General features: G+C 29.8%; 2 protein-coding genes across 2 annotated transcripts; both read left to right on the forward strand.

Annotated features, from left to right (window-relative positions):
• Positions 1 to 6269: 6269 nt before the first annotated feature.
• On the forward strand, positions 6270 to 12590 carry LOC103490022 (protein HOTHEAD-like). Its single transcript, XM_008449385.3, has 6 exons — positions 6270 to 6466; positions 6563 to 6944; positions 9923 to 10233; positions 10866 to 11251; positions 11598 to 12166; positions 12318 to 12590. Exons 1-6 carry the CDS (start codon positions 6382 to 6384, stop codon positions 12370 to 12372), a joined length of 1788 nt encoding a protein of 595 aa, XP_008447607.2. The 5' UTR covers positions 6270 to 6381; the 3' UTR covers positions 12373 to 12590.
• A 6726-nt stretch (positions 12591 to 19316) lies between these two features.
• Positions 19317 to 20521, forward strand: LOC103490023 (NDR1/HIN1-like protein 13). Its single transcript, XM_008449387.3, has one exon. It carries the CDS (start codon positions 19487 to 19489, stop codon positions 20261 to 20263), a length of 777 nt encoding a protein of 258 aa, XP_008447609.2. The 5' UTR covers positions 19317 to 19486; the 3' UTR covers positions 20264 to 20521.
• The last annotated feature ends 2961 nt before the right edge of the window (positions 20522 to 23482 follow it).

Here is a 23482-nt window from a genome sequence, read left to right on the forward strand (position 1 = left end):
ACCTTTATTGATGATTTCTCACGTTATGGTTATATCTATTTATTGCATGAGAAATATCAAGCAATAGATGCCTTAAAAGTATTTATAAATGAAGTTGAAAGGAAATTAGATAGAAAGGTGAAAATCTTAAGATCTGATAGAGGTGGTAAGTATTATGGAAAATATGACGAGAATGGACAATGCCCCGATCCATTCGCTAAATTCCTAGAAAGTCATGGCATATGTGCTCAATACACAATGCCAGGAACACCACAACAAAATGGTGTTGCAGAAAGGCGAAATCGTACATTAATGAATATGGTTAGAAGCATGTTAATTAATTCATCTTTACCTGTGTCCTCGTGGATGTATGCATTAAGAACCGCTCAATTTTTATTAAACATGGTTTCTAGTAAGTCAGTTCCAAAGACACCTTTTGAATTGTGGACAGGAAGGAAACCTAGTTTAAGACACCTACATGTTTGGGGTTGTTAAGCGGAAGTAAGAATTTATAATCCACATGAAAAGAAACTGGATTCAAGAACAACCAGTGGTTTCTTCATTGGTTATCCAGAAAAATCAAAAGGGTATAGATTTTATTGTCCTAACCACAGTACGAGAATAGTTGAAACTGGAAACGTAAGGTTCATTGAGAATGACATAATTAGTGGGAGTTTGGAACCGCGAAAAGTGGAAATTCAAGAAGTTAAGGTGGAAATTCCTTCATCTATAACTTCTTCTCAAGTTGTTGTTCCTGTAGTTGTTGACTCTGTTAACAATCCACAAGAACAACAAATTAATGGTCAAACACCACATAATGATATTGTAACAAATGAACCTGTAACTGAGGGACCACAAGAAATAGAATTAAGAAGATCTATAAGATCAAGAAGATCAGCTATTTCTGATGACTATTTGGTTTATTTGCATGACTCATAATTTAACTTAAGCATTGATAATGATCCGGTTTCATTTTCACAAGCCATTAAAGGAGATAATTCTACCAAATGGTTAGATGCCATGAAAGAAGAGTTAAAATCTATGAATGATAATGAAGTCTGAGATCTTGTAGAATTGCCTAAAGAAAGTAAAAGAGTTGGGTGTAAATGGGTCTTTAAGACCAAACGTGACTCAAATGGCAATATTGAACGATACAAGGCTAGACTTGTTGCCAAAGGTTATACTCAGAAAGATGGCATTGACTACAAAGAGACTTTTTCTCCTGTCTCGAAAAAGGACTCATTAAGAATTATTATGGCTTTGGTAGCTCATTATAATTTAGAGCTTCATCAAATGGATGTGAAAACCGCCTTTCTAAATGGAAATTTAGATGAAGAAGTGTTCATGGATCAACCAGAAGGTTTTAGAGTTGAAGGAAAGGAACATATGGTGTGTAAATTAAAGAGGTCAATATATGGACTTAAACAAGCTTCTAGACAGTGGTATCTTAAGTTTAATGATACCATCACATCTTTTGGTTTTAAAGAAAATATCGTTGATCGATGTATATACCTAAAGATTAGTGGGAGTAAGTTTATAATTCTTGTTCTATATGTTGATGACATCTTGCTTACTACAAATGACTTTGGTTTATTATGTCAAACCAAAGAATTTCTTTCTAAAAACTTTGAAATGAAAGATGTGGTGAGGCGTCCTATGTGATTGAAATTGAAATATTCTGTGATCGAACACATGGATTGTTAGGATTGTCTCAAAAGGCCTATATTAATAAAGTTTTAGAGAAATTTAAGATGGACAAATGCTCTTCAAGTGTAGTTCCAATTCAGAAGGGAGATAAATTTAGTCTCATGCAATGTCCAAAAAAATGAATTGGAACGAAATCAGATGGAAACTATTCCTTATGCATCTATTGTTGGAAGCTTATTGTATGCACAAACTTGCACTAGACCAGACATCAGTTTTGTTGTGGGTATGCTAGGCAGGTATCAAAAGTAATCCAGGAATGGATCATTGGAAAGCTGCAAAGAAAGTTTTAAGGTATCTGGAAGGAACAAAAGATTATATGCTTACTTACAAGAGATCTGATCATCTTGAGGTGATTGGATATTCAGATTCAGATTTTGCCGGATGTGTGGATACAAAAAAATCCACTTTTGGCTATTTGTTCCTTCTAGCTGAAGGAGCAATTTCATGGAAAAGTGCAAAGCAGTCTATTATTGCTGCATCCACTATGGAAGCTGAATTTGTAGCATGCTTTGAGGCTACAGTTCATGGTTTATGGCTGCGGAACTTTATCTCAGGACTTGGAATTGTCGACAGTATTGCCAAGCCGCTGAGAATTTATTGTGATAATTCTGCAGCAGTTTTCTTCTAAAAAAACGACAAGTATTCTAAAGGTGCTAAACATATGGAATTAAAATACTTTGTTGTTAAAGAAGAAGTTCAGAAACAGAGGGTGTCAATTGAACACATTAGCACTAAACTTATGATTGCGGATCCACTGACTAAAGGATTGCCACCAAAGACGTTCAATGATCACGTTGAACGTATGGACATCAGTAGATATCATCATTGAGATCAAGATTATGTTATTTGACATTTTGAGCTCATTTATTTATTGTTTCTGATTTTATCTTATGGTTCTGTTCTTATGATTAGTATATACATAAAAGAATTATGTAAACCAAACAGGACATCGTCTTTGATAAAGACACTTATTGTTGGACCATTATTGATTATCTTTATTATAGATCATGTTAATAGAAGAACTATTTCAGTGATACATGGAAGGGAGTATGTTAATGCAATGATGTATGACCACCATGATCCTTTAGTAGTTTCTTTGACTTGACACGATATGTTATGAAGTTTAATTTTGCGCATTATGTCTATGAATGTATATGGTAAATAATGTCAATGGGCCAAGTGGGAGAATGTTAGATTTATTCTTAAATATAATATTATCATTAATGTGGCCCAATTGCATTATTTATTATTTATTCTTTTTGGGCTTATTATTTTATTAGGCTCATTAGGTTAAAAGATAATGCCCTAATTTAACGCCAGGTGATGTCTATAAATAGAACCTTAGGGATTGGTCCTCTCACTATCTCATTAACTAGTTTATTCTTCCCATCAAGAAACTTAAATTAAGTCTAAAGGAAGGCAAGTGAGAGAAACACAATTCTTCAAGAAGATTATTCATGGATCAAGGTATGTTGTTCTTTAACTAATTTTAATTTGTAAAGTTATCTAGTTCAAAGATCTTGACATTTATCGTTATATACAATGTTAGGGTTTATTGTATAATCATGAAACTAAAGTTTACAGAAAAATGAAGCAAATTAAAGAAGGTGAAGAAAAATAATCTTTTAAAAGGCACACAAACAAACATACAATAATATTGGTGTGGAAAAAAAAACATATCAAAAAGGAAAAAAGAAAAGGTCATTAATTAGAAACAATAACGTAATGCTCATATATAACAAACGACACACTAAATTATGATATACATTAAATTGATTGCGTAGAATGAATGGATTTACACATAGAATTATTGCAATAATTTCTATATGATCTGATTTTGCTTTGGTTGGCAGCAAAAATAGCTAATTAAGCTAAGGATTCAATTTGGAATGAAAATACAAACATACATATTTTATATATATATATATATATATATATATATATATATATATTATTTATTTATATATTTGAGTGCCTCGTTATAATGTGCAACCGTTGTGTAAAAAGAATACCATGTTTTTTAATTAATAAATATTTAAAAAAACATTTTGATGTGTGATTGCATTGGTTTTGTGAAGCTAACAATCAAATAAAGATTTACATAGTTCATTAACAATATATTAGTTATGTATTCGAACAAAAGAAAACTAAAAAAGAACAATTTATTATTAGAGAAAAGATCAAATAATACATATTTTAAAGATGCAACTAGGATTTACATATACGTAGTGCACCCTCCTAAACCCTACACGCGGTGTACATAAGATAATATAGTGAAGTGAACACACCAACATACATACAGAGATATATAGGTTTTGGACTTTCTGTTTTTTATACATATAGAAACAGCTGGATTTTGGAGGGTATAGATCGTGAATGATAAAAAGAAAAATAGTAAGAGGGAAGTTGGTGTAGTGAAATGAGTTGTGTGAAGCAAAAATAAATGATGTTAACCATAAATGTCAGATTCTTTTATTGAGATGTTTAATTACACTCTAAGGAAGGAAGAGGGAGAAAATGTTGGGTGCCCAACAGAGAAGGCAAAATTTTGGCCACTTGAAAATATATATGTATATATATATATTGTTTTTGTGTGGACTCAAACTTCCAACATATAGCTGGACAGACATTTTTCATAAAAAACCCTACAATTTTTTAGGGTCAATTTGATTGAAGAAGGGACTTTTGGAATGGTTGCAAATTATATTTAATTCGTCTAAGACAATTTTAATGATCACAAAGAGTCTATAGATATACCATGTTTTTCGTTTAGATTTAGATTAATTGTTTTCTTATTCTCCTTTAATTAGGTTATAACACTGAATTTCTACTTTCCACATGTCTCAATTTTTTTTTTTAAACCACCGTAGAGTTAATGCCAAAAATTAAGGAAAAGATTTGATTGGTGTCATTAACTTTTCTGACTACAAAATTTAAAGAAAAGTTTCAAAAAAGGATAACCTCAGAAGCTTTAAAAGTTGAATGATATTAAAATAATAAAAAAAATTAGTTTGGGGGTAACATTCAATGACATAGAAATGACCAAACAAATAATCCATATAGAAAAGTTCTCTAGTTCTTTTCTAATAATTGTAAGATAAAATAATGAAGTTTTTTTAAATAACAATAATAAAAAAACATTTTCTTCGTGGCAAAAAAATCAGAAAACCACTAAAAAAACCTTCCTACTCTTATTTTACCATAAAATGTAAATATTTTGCTTACCTTACGATTTTTTGACAACACTGCTAAATAACTTTTATAATGTTTATTTAATTGTTAATTTAAATTAATTAGTATTTTAGAATTAATCAGTTAATGGTCCTATTTTCATATGTAAGACAATGAATAGTGATTTAGGATATGTAATAGGAAACTTTTGATTATTCATTTCAATGAAACTCTGTTCTTGAGGAGAGCATCCTCTCAATGAATGAATTTCTCTTGTTTGGTCATCATGGCCAATTACTTTTGTTGTTTTGGCAACATCACTTTCATCTAAAAACAGAAATTAAAAGCTTTTCTAGTTCTGTATATGCCAAAAAGAAAAAAAAGAAAAAAAAAAGGAAAAGATTGGATTTGGAAAGAAGATAAAAAAAAAAAAAAAAGAATCAAGGTTTTTGGGTAATTAAATGATGGAAGAAATTAAAGTAGTAAAAGAAAAAAGAAGTTTGTGGGTGACAATTATTATTAATAATTTTGTTGCAGAATAAGGAGAGAGTAAAAACTGAAATTTAGAAAAGAATATATCAAATCATACAATTGGACTATAAAATGGTTAAATAGTATTTAAATTGAAACATTGTTAAAATATCTTTTGATTATATCTTAACCATGGTAAAGTGAGTTTAGGTTAGTGGTAACTAAAATGATCTTCTTTTCTCGAGATTGGAAAGTTCAATCTCCTACTTTACAATTATTAATTGTATTAAAAAAAATTAACTTTTAAAAGGTAATTAAAAAGTCTAAACTTTTACTAATAAATACTTTTACACTACCTTATTTCTATAACATAGGTTTATATTCCATATACATCATCTTGTAAAACAAAAAAAGTTTGGATGTACGATGAAAAAAAAGTTAAATTTTTATTCAAATTTGGGGTGAATCTCAATTGAAAAGGTTAAGAAAAACTATTTTCTTCATGTTGGGATAGTTTGACTCACTTAGTGGAGTTAATAAGTATGGAGTAACTAAGTTTGCGTTTTGGACGTAAAGTTATAAGACATAGTTCTTCGATAAATATGTCAAAAATAGAGAAAAGAAATGAAAGATTGAGTTACTTAACAAATGCAAAAAGTAAAGAAAAAGATATATAAGTTTACTCTATGAATATGTAGAATAGATATAGTGTTGTAGATAAAATTTAAATAGATAATGCAAACTTAAACAATGTATACCGAAGTTGAATTGTTTACAAGCAAATTATAAAATTGGTTGGCCAAACTATCATTTTAGAGTTATTTCTGACAAATATTTACGTTAAAAAGCCTATGTAGCCCTAATCCTACGTGGCAATCCTTTTTGCCACAAAAATCAAGTTGGAATTCCAGGGAGGAGTTTATTTTCTTTTGTATATATACACATGAAGAGACCAAAAACCTAATCTTTCAGCTGCCATAGAAAATTTTATATATACATAAAAAAAAAGAAAAGAAAAAAAAAAAACTCTCTGTCTTTCCTCTTCCTTCCCCAATGGCTTTTGTTGGTACACACAAACTCCATATTCCCTTTCTCCTTCTTTGCCTCTCTTTCATTCTCCTTTCACATTCTTCTCAAGGTAACATATATATATATATAAAACTAATTCTATTTTCTTTTTTCCTTCGAAGAAAAAGAGGGCTTTACTTATTAATGTCACATTTTGGATTTGTAGGGGCAAAATCATATTCCGAATTCCGATACCCATTTATCAAACGGGCGAGTTCATTCTCATCTTTGTCATCGTCGACGTACTCATCGAGGCACGGGGAGAATGTTTACGACTATATAATTGTAGGGGGAGGAACAGCAGGATGTCCATTGGCAGCCACGTTGTCCAAAAACTTCAATGTGTTATTACTAGAAAGAGGAGGAGTCCCTTTTGCTAATTCAAATGTGTCATTTTTGGATAACTTTCATATAGCTTTGGCAGATCTTTCACCAACTTCAGCCTCACAAGCCTTCATTTCCACTGATGGAGTTCTCAATGCTAGAGCTAGGGTTTTGGGTGGAGGCACTTGTATCAATGCTGGTTTCTACACAAGAGCAAGCTCAAGGTAAAACCACATCCTTACAAATAACATTTGGTTTTTATTTATTTTACGATGGGTTTCAAATATAGTAAAATGAAATAAAATATTTTTACATATAGCAAAATATTATACATTTACTTATTGTATGTGTTTATTTGTGTCTATTGTAGCCTATCGTGGATAGATGGTGATATTTTGTTAATTTGTAAATATTTTCAACAGTTCTGTCGTTTAAAATAATTTTTTTATATTTTGTACCATTTTGATAAAAACTTGATTAGCAACTTTCAAAGTGATTATGAAACAATTAAAATCATTATTGTCATTTTTAGAACCAGTTAAAAATGGTTTTAATAATTCAAAATCAAGTTTAGTAGTATGAAAATTGTGTTTCAAAGTATAAAATTAAATAGTGAATTAAGTTTGAACGATTGACAAAATATTTTTAAGTGATTTTAAATATGACAAAAGTAATTTTAATCATTTTAAAATTTGTTTGAAAGACGGTGGAGAGGTAAATTTGTGTCTACTTTGAAGTGTTTTGGTATCTGACAAGTCTTAATTTTGTTTTAGGTGTTAATGTATATAAAATAAATAAGCAACACATTAAAAAGTATTACAATCTATATGTTTCTTATATATATATATATATAATAAATAAGCATACACATTAAAAAAGTATTACAATCTGTCTCTTATATATATATATATATATATATATATAAAATAATAAATAAGCATATACATTAAAGAAGTATTAAAATCTATGTTTCTTTTATATATATATATTTGTGTTAAAAGGCCAAATTGAAAGAAGAAAAAATGGTTAAAGAATATTGATTGTAAACAAAAGTTCTAAAAATATGCTACACTGATTAGGCTAGCTTGTTCTATAGGTGTTCACATCATAAGTAAAAGAAGTAGTAAATTTTGTCTATATTTCTTTTAGTACAGCAACGATATCTCTGGTTTCTTTTGATCATTTAAATTAAGTTTACATTAACGTTATTTTTGAATTTATCTCGTTTATTTTAATTGCTTAAGTTAGGTTTAGATAATTTAATATCCATATGTAATTTTCATGAACTTATTTAATGAATCTGTATATGGATTTTTCTTTGTTTGGTTATTGTTGTTGAATGATTACTAAGATTATAATAAACAAAGCAGACCCACCATTGTTACTAATAATTACCCGAAACATTTAGTTGGGATAGAGTTAGATTTCCCCTTTTATATAAAGATAGAATGAAATTAAAAAAGTGAAAGGTTTGAGATAATTAAATCTTTTACATTTATTGCATCGTAATGATTGAATTTTTTACGAAATATTAAAGAAGCGTGTTTACACTTTTAGAGTAGCTAACATGTTTATTATTTAGATTATATTTAAATTAGATACATAAAAAGAAAATGTTGATTCAACCTCTAGGTCAATAGCAAAATTATGAAAAAGTAAAAGTATTGAAGGGTGTATCTATTAGATAAGTTAGACAAAAAATTTATATTGTAGTATGGACCCTAGCTATTGAGAACCTCAATAAAATACATGAAATTATAACTTCAACGTAAATCTTATATTAATTAGTTTAAACGCATGCATTTCATATCCATATTTTCATAATATGCCTAGCTATATGGAAAAATAAGATTGTATTGGTATTTAGAGCTCTATATGAAGGACAAAGTTGAGGGGACACAAAATTAAAATAGAACAATAGTAAATCGAAAATTTGACACAAAAGTGAATAATAGTGACCACAAGCAAGGTCACACATTAATTCGAATGATATATATATATATATATATATATATATAGTACAATAAATTAAGAACATTTAAGATTTCCAACTCCCCCTTTGGAAGATATGGTTGGAGAGAAATAATAGAATCTTCAAGCAACAGAAAAAAGAATTTCAAGACCTTTGGGAAGATATTCTCGCTCAAACCGGTTTATGGAGCTGCAAATCTAAATTATTTTCTAATTATGATTGTTGTTCCATAGCTTTAAACATTTCAGCCTTTGTAAAGTAGGGCTTTTCTCTAGCCCTTTTTTCGCTTCTTATACTAATCGTTTTTATTTTATAAATGAAGCAGGAGTGAAGTATCCTTTTTCAAAAAAAACTCCCCCCTTCTTAATGTATTAATTAAATTAAATGGGCAGTCTCTCTCTCCAATTTAATATTCTCTCATAGTAGTAGGTCATAAAAGAGAGTTAGGTGAGGCATTTGTGTATTATGAACTTACAACACATAAAATTATTGAAAAATACTTTTGACGTAGATTTATATATATATATATATATATATATATATATATATATATATATATATATATATATATATATATATAATGAGTATTAATAGGCAGAAATTATATGGAAATTATTTTGGTCCAATTGGGTTTCACGTTTTTGATTTTGTGTAACTGTGGTTGCAACCAAATGAAAATTCAAATGTGTCAACTTCTCATTTTCTGTAGAAATATAATTAGAAAAAGTTACGTAAAATTGTGGCTTAAAAACGGGTTTATTGAAATAATGTACTTTTGAAAAAAAAAAATAGGGAAAAGGGATTATTTTGAAAAAAATTAGATAAATAGAAGGGAAACTCTAAAAAATTGACAAATGATAAAATATTTATAAAATATAATAAAATTTTAAACAAAACTTGGATGGATACAGCTTTAATTATTTTCAAATATAATTATAACAAAATATTCTAAATTGATTTGAAAGTTTAGGAATTTAATCAATAGATAAAATTATAAACCTTATCCAAAGTAATTTCTAATTTTTCACTTTTGGGTACAAGTCAATGACTTAAGTTATGAAAAATGTGAACACATTTTTAAGTGAATGAATTTAGATTTGAAAATGGTTGATGGCATCATCTAATCTATTCTGATTGATACTTAATTTTATTAATTCAACTTTTAAATAAATCTACAAAATGGAGGAACGAAGCAATGGCTAACGGTAACTAACAACGGTGTGGTTTCAGGTTCATAGAGAAAGTGGGTTGGGATGCCGTGCTAGTTAATGAATCATACCCATGGATAGAGAAGCAGATTGTTCATCGCCCTAAGCTCACCCCATGGCAGAGAGCTTTCAGAGACAGTCTTTTGGATGTTGGCATCTCCCCTTTCAATGGCTTCACCTACGATCATATTTACGGCACCAAATTTGGCGGCACCATCTTCGACCGCTTCGGCCGCCGTCACACTGCTGCCGAACTTTTGGCCACCGCCGACCCCCACAAGCTCACCGTCTTGGTTCATGCCACTGTCCAGAATATTGTATTTGATACTACAGGTATGTTGAGTCACTGTGCACACAAACTGTTTCTCAAAATTCCTATAAACAATGTACTTCAATGGGATGGGAATCCTATGTTTGCAATCTTAACTGCTTTTGCGCTCATTTACTTTGTATTGATTGGTTGAGACGTTGAGTTAAATGGTTTGCCCCAGAAATTTTTATCACAATAGTCCTTCCTTGGTTATTATATTTTGTAGTATGCATGTCGCTATTGTAGTCTATGTTTGGTTCTAGCTTTTTGAACTTTCCATTTGAGGTCTAATAGATGCTTGCAGTCAACTTTATGAATCCTACCACTTAATGCTTAAATAATATCGTCGGTTATTCATGTTACTATTAGAGTTGACAATATGGACCTATTAGACATGTAACTGATCGAAATTCTTAGAAATATTTTCATTTATAAGAAATATTTTCATTTATAAGAACTACTTAATGCTGAAACTGAAAGTTGTAGAGATTGAACTAGAAAGGAACTATGTAGTTTTGGTTTAATTCTAAGAGAAAAAAAAAAAAAAAAAGGAATGTCGTGGGGCAGAGTTGGCAAGAAACTATGTTAATAAATATTTGAAATAGTAAACAAAATGACATCAAATTGGAAATGAATGGGGGAATGACTTTTGCAGGGAAGCAACCAAAGGCAGTGGGAGTAATCTTTAAGGATGAAAATGGGAATAGACATCAAGCAGTTCTAAGAAACAGGCGGCAGAGTGAGGTTATCTTATCTTCCGGAGCACTTGGGTCACCTCAAATGTTGCTGCTGAGTGGAATTGGGCCAAGAGCAGACCTTGAAAAGTTGAACATATCTGTAGTGCTTGATAATGAGTTTGTTGGGAAAGGCATGGCTGATAACCCTATGAACACTGTCTTTGTTCCCACCAACAAGCCTATCAAGAAATCTCTTATACAGACCGTTGGGATTACTAAGTTTGGTGTTTACATTGAATCTAGCAGCGGTTTTGGGCAGTCTTCAGATAGCATTCGATGCAATCACGGGATGATGTCAGCTGAAGTAAGCTACCTTTCTTATAAGCATTAGATTTCTGATTTCATCATTTATGATAAAAAGGAGTTTTTATTTTCTAGTCATTGAACAAAAAATTCGTATATTGAGTGTTAACAGCCATGATTTGTCACATATTTGAAATAACACAATGTCAAAAGCATAAGGAACTCAGAGAAATAAATGAAAATATTGTAATCTTTTCAAACCATAGTCTTGGTAGGCACATGAAACAAGCTATTTAAGTCATGAAATCAATGATATATTTGCCATGGACTCTTAGAATTACTTGATGAGAAAGTTAGCAACTAATTTGTATTGGGTGTATGATCATCTGCATTTGTTGTGCAACCAGATTGGGCAACTATCTACCATTCCCCCAAAGCAAAGAACCTGGGAGGCCGTCCAAGCTTACATCACAAGGAAGCGTGATTTACCTCAGGAGGCATTCCAGGGCGGTTTCATTCTTGAAAAAATTGCCAATCCTCTATCGACAGGGCAACTTACGTTGGCTAACACCAACGTTGACGACAACCCATCTGTGACCTTCAACTACTTCAATCACCCATACGATCTTCACCGGTGCATTGATGGCATTCGCACGGCAGCAAAAATTGTGCAGTCAAAACACTTCAGAGAGTACACAAAAAATACTGGTGAAACCATTGAGAAGTTACTTAATGCAACTGTGAAGGCCAACGTTAATCTCATTCCTAAGCATACCAATGACACCAAGTCTTTGGAGCAGTTCTGCAGAGATACGGTGATCACAATTTGGCATTACCATGGAGGATGCCATGTCGGCAAGGTAGTGAGCCCTGAACTCAAGGTTCTCGGTGTTTCGCGTCTCCGTGTTGTTGATGGATCAACCTTTAATGAATCTCCTGGAACCAATCCTCAAGCCACCGTCATGATGATGGGAAGGTAAGGATAAAAATCAGTTCATGGACTCATTCGAAATTTAGAGTATAGTTTTCTATTGGTCTCAGCAAAAATTTATAAGAACCAAAGTTATACGTACACCATGAATTTTGGAATTTAATTTGCTTTATTCTGGAATGATCTTATGCTGCAGGTACATGGGGCTGAAGATTTTGAAGGATAGACTGGGAAAGACTGCTGGTATATAGGGTATATCCGAGCTCTGGCATGGTAGCTATCGCAATGGGCATGTTTCGAGTTTTGGTTGTGAAAATGTAATTATGTCATCTCTTCCTCCCATCTATCTAAGTAGTTAAATTGTAGGATTTTGGCTTGCTTGGTCTGGGCGATGCATATAAAGTTTTATCCCATATGAACTTCTAAACATTCCAGGCCTGCTTCTAGCTATATTATCATTTTTGTTTCTTCTTTCAAATCCTTTAACTTCTAGGACATTGCATGTTTGAACCAATTTACCATTATTTTTACCCATTTCCTTAAACGAACTGTGGAGTAGAAAGATTTATCCCATCTAGATAAATCTCATCCATTATCGTATCATAAAACATACACACACATATATTATTTTAGAAGATTTGGCGAGAGACTGTTGAGGTGTATACTAAGCAAGGCAAATGAAAAGAGACAGAGGGGACTTTTTTGGAGGCTTAGTGGAACAGTGGGAAAAGGCTTTTGTTGATAGACTAAAATAGGAAAGATATTCTTTTTATCTGAGGAATTGGGCATATAAAAGAGAAGTGATTTTGGAACGAAAAGTGGTTCTATTGAAGACAATTAAAACAGACAAATGCCACACAGAACAAAACAAAACCTCGTTCAGTTTCTTACAACTTTCCCCATGCCTATTTTTGCTTACAAATGTAAAACATATCTGGTCCAGGTTAGGTTGGGATGCAAAATCCTCCATCTCTGTCTGATTGGGTTGGAATTCCATTATCTTTTACTTGTTTTAATGTACTTTTTGTAAGTAATGTCAAAAATAACGTACTTGCAGTATTCTTGACAGCAAAATAGGTCACTTTTTCTTGGAAAGGTGAATCATTTTCCAAGGTACTATCTTCAAAATTTTACTGTGTTGAAATTATTTAGGTTTGTCTCAAGGATGAGCATTGGTCCATCAGAATCATTTTTACATTAAATCAGTAGTGAACAAACTATGATCAGTTTAAAAAATATTTAAATCGACCCTAACCATAAAGGACGATCGATTTAAAGCATTTGAAATTTTTTAGAAATGTTGGTTTGGGTTTTTCCCAAATCGACACTGACACGATCACCTTTGATTTAGTTTGTCGACTCAATTTTTTGGTCTATCATATTCATCTCTAATTTGTGTGTAATAGAATGTTTGAATTCTTTTCAAACTAAAAAGACCAGCTTAAAAGGATAAATATAAATAAGAAAAAGGAAAAACATTAACTTGTAGTCTAAACTTTCAATTTCATCCATTTTGATTAGAAAGCACTTGACAATTTCATAAATTTCAATAAAAAATTAATTATTTTCTCAATTTCATAAATAAAACAAAAATAATTATTTTCCCTGAATTTAACAATTTGATATTGTAACTTAACTTCATTTTAATTCTATAACTTATTCGATGCACAAGAAATCTTATTTATAGTACTTGTTATAGAGATAATTTCATCAAAGAAGTTAGGAAATATAGAATCTGATATACCAAATATAATATAAACTCAATAAATTCACGTTGTTTCTTAAAAAAAAACTTTACTCATTCTAATGTCTGAGTTTCATGAGTAATTGCCTCTAAGAATAAAAAAGGTTGACTTTCTCATGTAAGCAACATCTCATCCACAAGATCTAACGAACCATGTTTTGTGGAATAAAAGGGAGAAATGTAATGAGAAAAATCATTCTAGAAAAAAGTTCTAAAAAACAAATTGAATTCTGATATATTTATAAACTATTCGTGACCGTTCGAATAGTTGTCTCTTTTTCAAAATGGTTATTTTCGAAAAGACATGCTCATTCATGAAACAATGCAACTCTATATGAATAGTCACATATCGTAAAAGTACACTGCGGAAGAAACGCTAATTAGATAGTTAAAATCGCAACATATTTTAGAGTTTAAGACTAGAATTGCAACTTATATGAATAGTTACATACCATCATTCTCTAATGCATATAATGAGGCGTTGTGAGATTAATAAAACTTTTTGACGACGTTATGTTGTTGCCATTAAAAAAGAAATCTTTCTTCGACTCCATATGCATTAGTGTTAGGAGAATTTCATTGAATCAATAACTAGCATGGTAAAGTTTTAAAACATGTATCTCTTGATACCCTTAAATGACCACATCCGGACAAAAACAACTTCTAATCTTGCTTCGAGAAAGGGTCTTACAAAACTTTACTCTCCTCTTTAATTTTATTTCACTTTTGTTTGCGTTATTCCAACTCCTATGGTGCCTTTCAAACTCTTAGGAAATGATATTTCAACACCTTTTTAAACTATTTTGTCGACAGTTTTAGTCATTGAGAAAACACCCTTTTCTTATCGTGTAACATGAACATAGGATCGATACCTATTGAACTCACGAAAGCGATCTAACGGATTCAGCTGTGTAAGGGAAGAGCTAGTTAAAAATGAACATGACTTCTACTATATATCAATCTCGAGATTGAGATTTGATTTTCACCTCACATATCATTAAAAATAAATAAATATATTTGAGTTAAATATAGTTATGATGTTGTATCAACGTAAATACAAATCTATAGCTCGAACACTCAAGAATAATATAGAAATTCTTCGATGTATCTTTTTCTTTTCTTATCAAATTTAAGTTAGGGAATAACAAAATTCCAAGTTGATTTTTTATTAGGAGAAAAATTATAATGTAATTTATGTTTGCATGTTATACATATCATTTGAATATTCAAAATTAGCTATTGACCTTGGGAAATAAACACACACTACTCAATAAGATAAAACTTTAATTAATTTGTTTAGATCCGCATAAAGTGGTTGTTGGTATGAATATGTTACTGAAGTTTTGAATTAAATTATTGATCAATGTTACAAAGAAAAAAATCAAAATTGATATTTAAAAAGAAACAACTTAAAGTTGTATGAATTATTTGACCAATTAATTAAAAATAATAATATCAATGATTGGGAGAGAGATAAGAAATAAAGAAACAAACACCCCAACAGGCAATATTAGGTTTGCTGTCTTTGACATTTCTCAATCTCAAATATCACATTTTATTTATTTCTTTCTAATCTTTAAATTCCAATAAATAGCTTGAAATTTTGCATTAATTTATTAAAAATATCTCTATATTTTTAAATTTTGCAATATCACACCTAAAATCTTCTAGAATTTTAAACAAAAATCAATACTTAGAATTATGGGGTGGACCGATATAACGATCTAAATTTTTTATTTTAAGTTACTGTCACATTATTTTTTACCTTATTGTTTGTTGAGAAGAATTTTACTTCAAAAGTATTTTTGCATTTCTCATGAAAAGTCAAGTGTGGTATTGCGGCTTATGGAAATATACTAATATTTTTTAACCAATTGTTAGTTCAACATCTATTTTTACAAGGACAACAATAAATGTAACCTAAATTACACCTAATCTCATACAATCTTTATTTTCTTATATATAGTATATATAGTAGATAAAAATATATAAAAAATTTATCACATGATAAAATTTTATTGGATGTTGTTTGGGCTACACAATACATAGGACCCAAACGACTCCTACCTTAACCATTTTCTTCCATTTTTTAAATTATCTTTAGAAGTTTTTTAAACATCTTGTCTTTCACTCTTTTTTGTAAAATCTACCCTTACACATGATTGAATTATGTTTGTATCGATGCCATATCTTTCTAAATAAATACGTCATGATAAGATAACTTCATCTCATATATCTTGAATTCGTGAAATCCGCATGTAAGAAGTTCAAATCTTCAGTTGAGTGATTGAGGTTCCTCCATCAATTACATTAATTATTATTTAGTTAAAACTCCAATAAAAGATATTTCATTATTGGAAATACAATTGGACCAATTGTTTAGTATCGTAAACAAAAACATTAAACTCCACCCCATTTATTAGGCTAAGAGAGTTGCAATTGAAAAAGTGAGTCAACTCAATCAAATAGTCATAAACAATTATTTCTTAAGAAAAGAAAAAAAGGAAAGGAGAAAAGTTAAAATATATGTGTGATTATAATTGAGTATGACCTAATTCACTTGATGACAAATGGAGGTTGAAATGAATTATATAATGAAAAAGAAGAATAGAGAAGGGGAACCTAATTCCCATTTGACGAAGTCAAACCAATTAAAGTAAACTTTTAGAATTACCATAGGATATACAAAATTTAATTATTTCATAATGACTACTTTTGATAGTGAATATGAATCTATATTTTAATTTTACCCTTCATCTCTTTTGTATTTATTTTCTTATAAATTTTTAATTTATTAATCATATCTAGTTATATTTATAAATATTTTTTTGGTAGTTTTTCTATTTGAAACAATTATCACTGCATTTGTCAAATGATTATCAAATAAAACAAAAAAAAAAAAAGACATAATTGATTAAGAAAAAAAAGTATAATAATAAATAACTAAAAACGAAATCAACACCGTTCAATGAAACTTTAGTTATACATTTGTATATGAACGAGAAGAATATGCATACATACTAACATAAAATTATAACATTTTACAATGGTACGTTTAGTTTCATTGTAAAAGATAAATAAAGGAGAGACGACATAATTGAGAAAAAAATTATCAACTCTTAGGTTATAGTTTGGATTGATAGAAAACAAGGGATGAAAGAGTGACATAAAATTGAAAGGGTATATTTGGAAATTGAGTGTTATATGTGACACGTGTTTTGGTTAACGAGGGTGTGAGGAGGTGAGGTGGAACCATCATTGTTTGGTTGACTTTCAATTTCTATGGTTTCCATTCCCAATACTTAAATCCAACTCTCACCCTCTCAATATTTATCCATTTTTCTTTTTCTACCATTATGATAATTAACCATCTTTGGCTCATTATTGAATCCTCTAATGAAACTCTAAAAGATTTATTTAGAAAATTTAAGGAAAAAATAACTTCCTACGATTTTCTACTAAAAGAACAAATATATATAGTTTTATTTTATAATTGCTACTTATAAGTATAAAAACAATACTAAATAATGACGTCATTAATTATTTCAATGCTTCTCAAGAAATGAACTTTACTTTTTAAATTAGAATTTTACAACGAACAATAAAGAAAAAAAATAATAACAAACATATTTTTGTTACAAATATTCTAATAATAATAATGATAAAAAAAGCAAGAACGAGAAATTAAATAAAAGAAAAACTACCACCAAACATATCCCACAAAAAAAAATGTCAAAAAACAAAATGTAGGTTATTTGTTATATTATCCTTCCATGAGGTTTAATAATAGGGGTTTTTCCGTTTTCACAATTATATACATGGTGTAAATATTTTATCAATCAACACGTGATTAATCAACTATGACAAACGATCGTGTATACTACAATAATGATACAAGATCGTGTGGTTTCTTTTTTAACGATGAAAAAAAGGCTTCAAATTTAACGATCGTGTTGACTATGCTTAATGATCGTGCTAACCATGACAAACAATTGTATTGATTATGGTAAACGATCGTGTTGTTTAATGTAAATGATCGTTAAAAGCTTTAAATCTAATGATCGTGTTGACTTTTGTAAACGGTCATTTAGATAATATCAACATGATCATGTAGTTCTTTTAAAATGATGGGATCAAAAGGGCTTCAAATTGAAATAATTGTGTTGACCATGTTAAACGAGCATTAAGATCATGTCAAAATGATATTTAAACAATATTAATATTCTCAAATACGAAGAAGACGAAGTAGCTTAAAAAAATCTGGGCGAAAATGGTAAAAGTGAAATATGAGATTTAAACAGAAAAATAAATCATTTAAAAATATAAGAAAGAAAATTCAGAAGAATAGACGAAGAAATATGGAAGAGATAGATAAATAGATAAATATATAATTGATTTAGTTAATAATAAAAATATTAATTTTCATAGCATGTATTTTAAAAGGTTAGTAGATTTAAATATTATCTAAATTGTCAACCATAGAGGGTGAACTGTTTCTACGAAACTAGATGTTTAAATTCTTATACTATATGTTCCACTTGTGAAATTTAACGAAAAAAAATGTTTAAATGTAATTTCTTTTAATTAAACCTAAAAAAAAAAAAGAAGAAAAGGAGAGAAGGTGGGAAGGGAATAATTGGATGAAGGAAGGTTGAATTTGTAAGCCGACAGCAACCTTTTAACCAAAATCACTCCGTATAAAAGTTACTTCTTACTAAAAACAAAACAAAACCAAAACAATTATTGTTATTATTATTCTCCCTATTTAAACAAATTACTTTCATTATTTTTAAATTAAGTTAAATTTAAAAGGTGATACTTAAACAAGGAGTGAATATGATAGATCGAAAAATCTAGTCGATTGATTGAACCAAAATTGGTTGGTCGTGTTGATATTCGTTGACTTTTACTTCTCAACAATCAAGATCGATTTGAACATTTACTAAATCAACCATAATCGATTTGGTTAAAACATTGACTCTAATGAACCATTACACACCTAAATTTAATTGTTGAAAATATTTTCAAATAACAAAATGTTACGAGTTTGTAGATAGACAGTAATTAATAAATTAGATTGTTAAATATTTCGATTTATTTTTACTTTTGATAATTGGTTAGAATATTAGAAAAAAATAAATAGACAAATATAGAAACAAAAATTTGTAATAAATTATGCGAAAAGTTCACAAATAAACAAAACTTAGAGCCAACATCAAGTATTTTTTTACATAATAACAACAATAAGTTAAAAAAAAAGAAAAGAAAAGAAAAAGAAACCAATTAATGTATAAAACGCTCACAAAATTGGACAAAATTGAACTTTTAAGATGGTTTACTTATTTAAAAATAGAATTAATTTTAACAAGTAAGTAAATAAACATACATGTGATATGAAAGGAAGAATTTTATTTTTTTTTAGAGTTCCAAATACACCCACTTTTTTCTCACCAAATTACAATCAGCCCCTAAGTTTCTCTCTCTAAAATTTGTTAAAAAGGCCCACAAACTTCCCCTTTTCTTAAAAACCCCTTTCTTTAAATTCCCATTTTCTCATTTCACTGAAATAAATTAAAAAACAAAAAAAGTCATTTCCAAAATTCCCTCCTTCTCCTCCCCCAATGACGGACAGAGTCCACCCCAACGCCGCCGCCGCTGCCGCTGCCGCCAACGCCGCTCCGGCCCCTCCCAAGGCCGCTCCATTTCCCCCCACCAAGTCTCAACTCTACGGCGCCACTCGCCCTGCCTACCGTCCTCAACCACACCACCGCCGTCGCCACAGCCGTAGTTGCTGCTGCTCCGCTTGCCTTTGGTTATCCCTCACTATCATCCTCCTAATCTTCCTCCTCGCCATTGCTTCCGCGGTCGTTTACCTCATCTACCGCCCTCACCGACCGTCTTTCTCCGTCTCAGCCGTGAAACTCTCTCAGTTCAACATCACTTCCTCTTCACTCCTCAATTCCAAGTTCGATCTCAACGTTTCCGCTAGAAACCCTAACAAAAAGCTCGTGTTCACTTACAATCCAGTCTCGATTTCAATATTCTCAAACGAAATAGATATCGGACATGGAGTATTGCCTGGGTTCGTGCACGAAACGAAAAACACGACGCTATTGAAAACCTCGATTATCAGTAAAGGGCAACAACTGGATAGTTCGTCGGAAAGTACCTTGAAGAGTAGTATGAAAAGCAAGAAAGGTTTGCCATTACAGATTCAGCTCGATACGAAGGTGAAACTGAAGATGGGAGCACTTAAAACCCCTAAAATCGGAATTAGAGTTACTTGTGATGGAATTTCTGTAAACGTTCCAACCGGTAAATCTCCGGCCACCGCCTCAACTTCCGGTGCAAAATGTAAGGTTGATCTTAGAATAAAGATCTGGAAATGGACGATCTAAAAGAAAAATGGAAGAACGACAAGAACACGATGAACAAGAAGAAGAAAAAAAGGTCTCCGGTTTTATTTTATTTTATTATTATTACTTTTTTTTTTTGTATTTTTCTTTTCCCGAAATTAAATTTTCGTCATCTCCGATTATATACTTTTTTTTTCTCTAAACTTTGGTAACATTTTTTTTTTTGTTTAAATACTTAGAATATTTTTTGTAAATGGAATTAAGTCTGATGATTGAATTGTGGGTAAGAATTTGATTTTCTCTCTTTTTTTTTTTTTTTTTTGAATTTTTGGATTTTTGAATTTGATTATCAATAATATTGCAACTATTTTGATTAGATGTAAGTTGTAGAGTTGGAGATAATATTAGGGGATATAGTAAAGTTTTAATGTAATTAATTGGTTAATAAAGAAAAAAAAAAGAAAAGAAAAGAGAAAGGCTTATAATAAAATAAATGATAATTAGGTGATATGTTATGTAGTTGTTGAAAAATACAGAATTAAATTGGCTGGCTTTACGACTTAATTATTCTTTGGTGTAAAGAACGTGTAAGGGTAAGGCTACCTGTTTTTATTTATTTATTATTATTATTTGGCTTTTTTGAAATGGAATTTTGGACAGAGAAAATGGACATATTTAAAAAGACAGAAGCTGGCCATGTGATAATCCAGAGGTTTATTCCACGAGAAGGAATTCTTTTGAAACAAAGCCACTAAGTTTGTGAAACAATCATCGTAACATAAGCATGTCCATCTTAAAACGAGAAAAAAAAAAGGTAAAGTTATGAATAGTTTTTAAGTAAATGAAATGTTGTGGTGATGAGATAATTAGTTTGAAAAATAATTAAAGATAGATAGAGTGGACTTGGTTTTCAAAATGAGTGGGTGGACACAGCCAAAAGTTAAAAAAGAGTCATAATCTAAAATTTGTTATGTAATGAAATTAATTAAATGAAGCAATTTTAATTTGTTGTGTATGAGCTGTATCCACAAATATATTATATATATCGCATAAGTTTTGTTTTAATTAGAAAAGAAAATACTTTATATATATATATATAAAGAGAAATGTGTCGGTGGAGGCGTGGAAGGACTTCTATTTAATTTAATTTACTTTCCTTTTCTTTCCGTGTTTGAATTATTGTGGTTCTCCTTTCTGCAATTTGGTCCCACTCCCTAACATCCCCATACACACCAATAATACATATACACACACATACACACCAATATTTATATATATATATTGGTGTGCGTTCAAATTTATATTTACTTTAATACATATTAATGTAGAATTTATATATATACTTTATAATTTGTAACCATCCTTTAATCTTTATATTATATAGATTAAGGTTAGCTACATTATAAACAATAAAGTTTGTTACATATAAATTAAAATCAATAATTTCAAAATAGAAACTAAATTGTTACTGATTTAAAAGTTAGGAGTTAGTTATAACGTGTTCAAGTTGCGAGTTAATTTATTACAAATAACAACATATATTGTTATTCAAATATTATTTTAGACTTTATATCTAAAGACTTATTTGGTTGGAAATTTGTTAGATGATAACAATAGTCATCCTGAAAAAAAAAAAAGGTTTTTCTAAATGTTTTTGTTTTTCCAAAATTCAAGGTGAAAAAAGTTAATAGGTAACAAAATGGGTTTGAAGAAAAAGACTTAGAAAATAAGTTTAAAAAATTTCTTTTTCTTCGTATATGACAAAATAAGTTAAAAAAATTAAATCTGATGCATATGATTTTTACTTTTGCAAAAATAGTAGAAAAAATAAACTCAACCCACATTATACACCTAATACAACTAATATACACTTAATACATCACTGATATATACTTGATACATTTGATATACAAAATATTTTGATTTATGAAAAAAATATTTTTGAAATTTTGTTAAAGGATTGGGAAAAGTAAAATACAAACTACAAGCAACTATTATAACCCATACTAAAATAATATAAACTCGAGACACAAATTATTATAATATAACTATATAATCTAAGACTAGAAGTTATCACTCATTGCCCCAAATGCCCCAATAAAAAAACGTTTTACGTTTTTCTCCCTAAAGTTAATTAAGATCAACTTATTTTAAAAAAAGGTCACATTCTTTTGTTTATCCAAAATGACAATAGACATATTTACTTAATTGCTATTAACTTAAAAACCTTTGATTATTTGTCATTTTCAATATTTATGTATATAAATATGTGTATAAGATGTATTGAGATGTGTATTAAGTATATCAAGTATATATCAAATTATTGATTGGATTGGACTTGTTTTTTGTCATATTTACAAAATGAGAAAAATGTGTAACAAGCTTGCAAGTCCCTAAAACTCTTAAAGTGTTACTCTCATTTAATTTTCTTAAGAAAAAAATATCAAGAACACACTAAGCTAATTGCGGGACTCTATTTTCAATAATTTAAAATTAGAATTCTACGTGTAATTTTGATCAATAAAATAATTTAAAATTAGAATTCTATCAATATTTCTTTTATTTTATTTATTAATGTTTCAAAAAGTAGTTATTTTTGAGAAAATATTTTTTAAGGGGAATTCGGGGTGATACTATCTTACATATCTAATGGGTAGAGCTTAATCGAAAATTTTCTTCACATAAGAGACACTTCTCACCAACTTAAAAGAAGATTTATATTTGTATTAATATGAAAATAACAAATATAACAACTTAAAGAGGCAAGTAAGGGTAGATTATATAGACACTAATGGTGTGTAAGCTTTAGATACATGGACAACAAATGAGGTGATTATGCGTTGATATATGACAATGAACATTAAGGATGTATGTTTGTACGATACATGGAATAATTGGGTGAAGGCCACTTGTTTAAATACACTATGCATTTGGATCTAATATTTAGCATTAATATTTATAATAGATTTCTTAGTTTACAAGAAAAGTTTTCGTAGCCAAAGTCGACTTAAGAGTTGATATAGTCTTACTCTATAGTGGTCAAACTTTAGATAATTTATTTTTACTAGGCTAAACAAAAATATACATGATTTTCTTGAGGCAGTTAAGGGGCCCCTTGTTCATTGAGGCGGTTAAGGATCGACCAGAAAGCAAGAACTCTGATACAAGAGAAAGCTTAGAGAAGGAAAGCCTACGTCTTGATTTATTCTGTTAAGGCAGAGTCAGTAACTGAAATAGGAAGATAGACCTTCATGGCGCTTG

The sequence above is a fragment of the Cucumis melo genome, chromosome 4 (genome assembly GCF_025177605.1).
Source record: "Cucumis melo cultivar AY chromosome 4, USDA_Cmelo_AY_1.0, whole genome shotgun sequence".
Taxonomy (NCBI): domain Eukaryota; kingdom Viridiplantae; phylum Streptophyta; class Magnoliopsida; order Cucurbitales; family Cucurbitaceae; genus Cucumis; species Cucumis melo.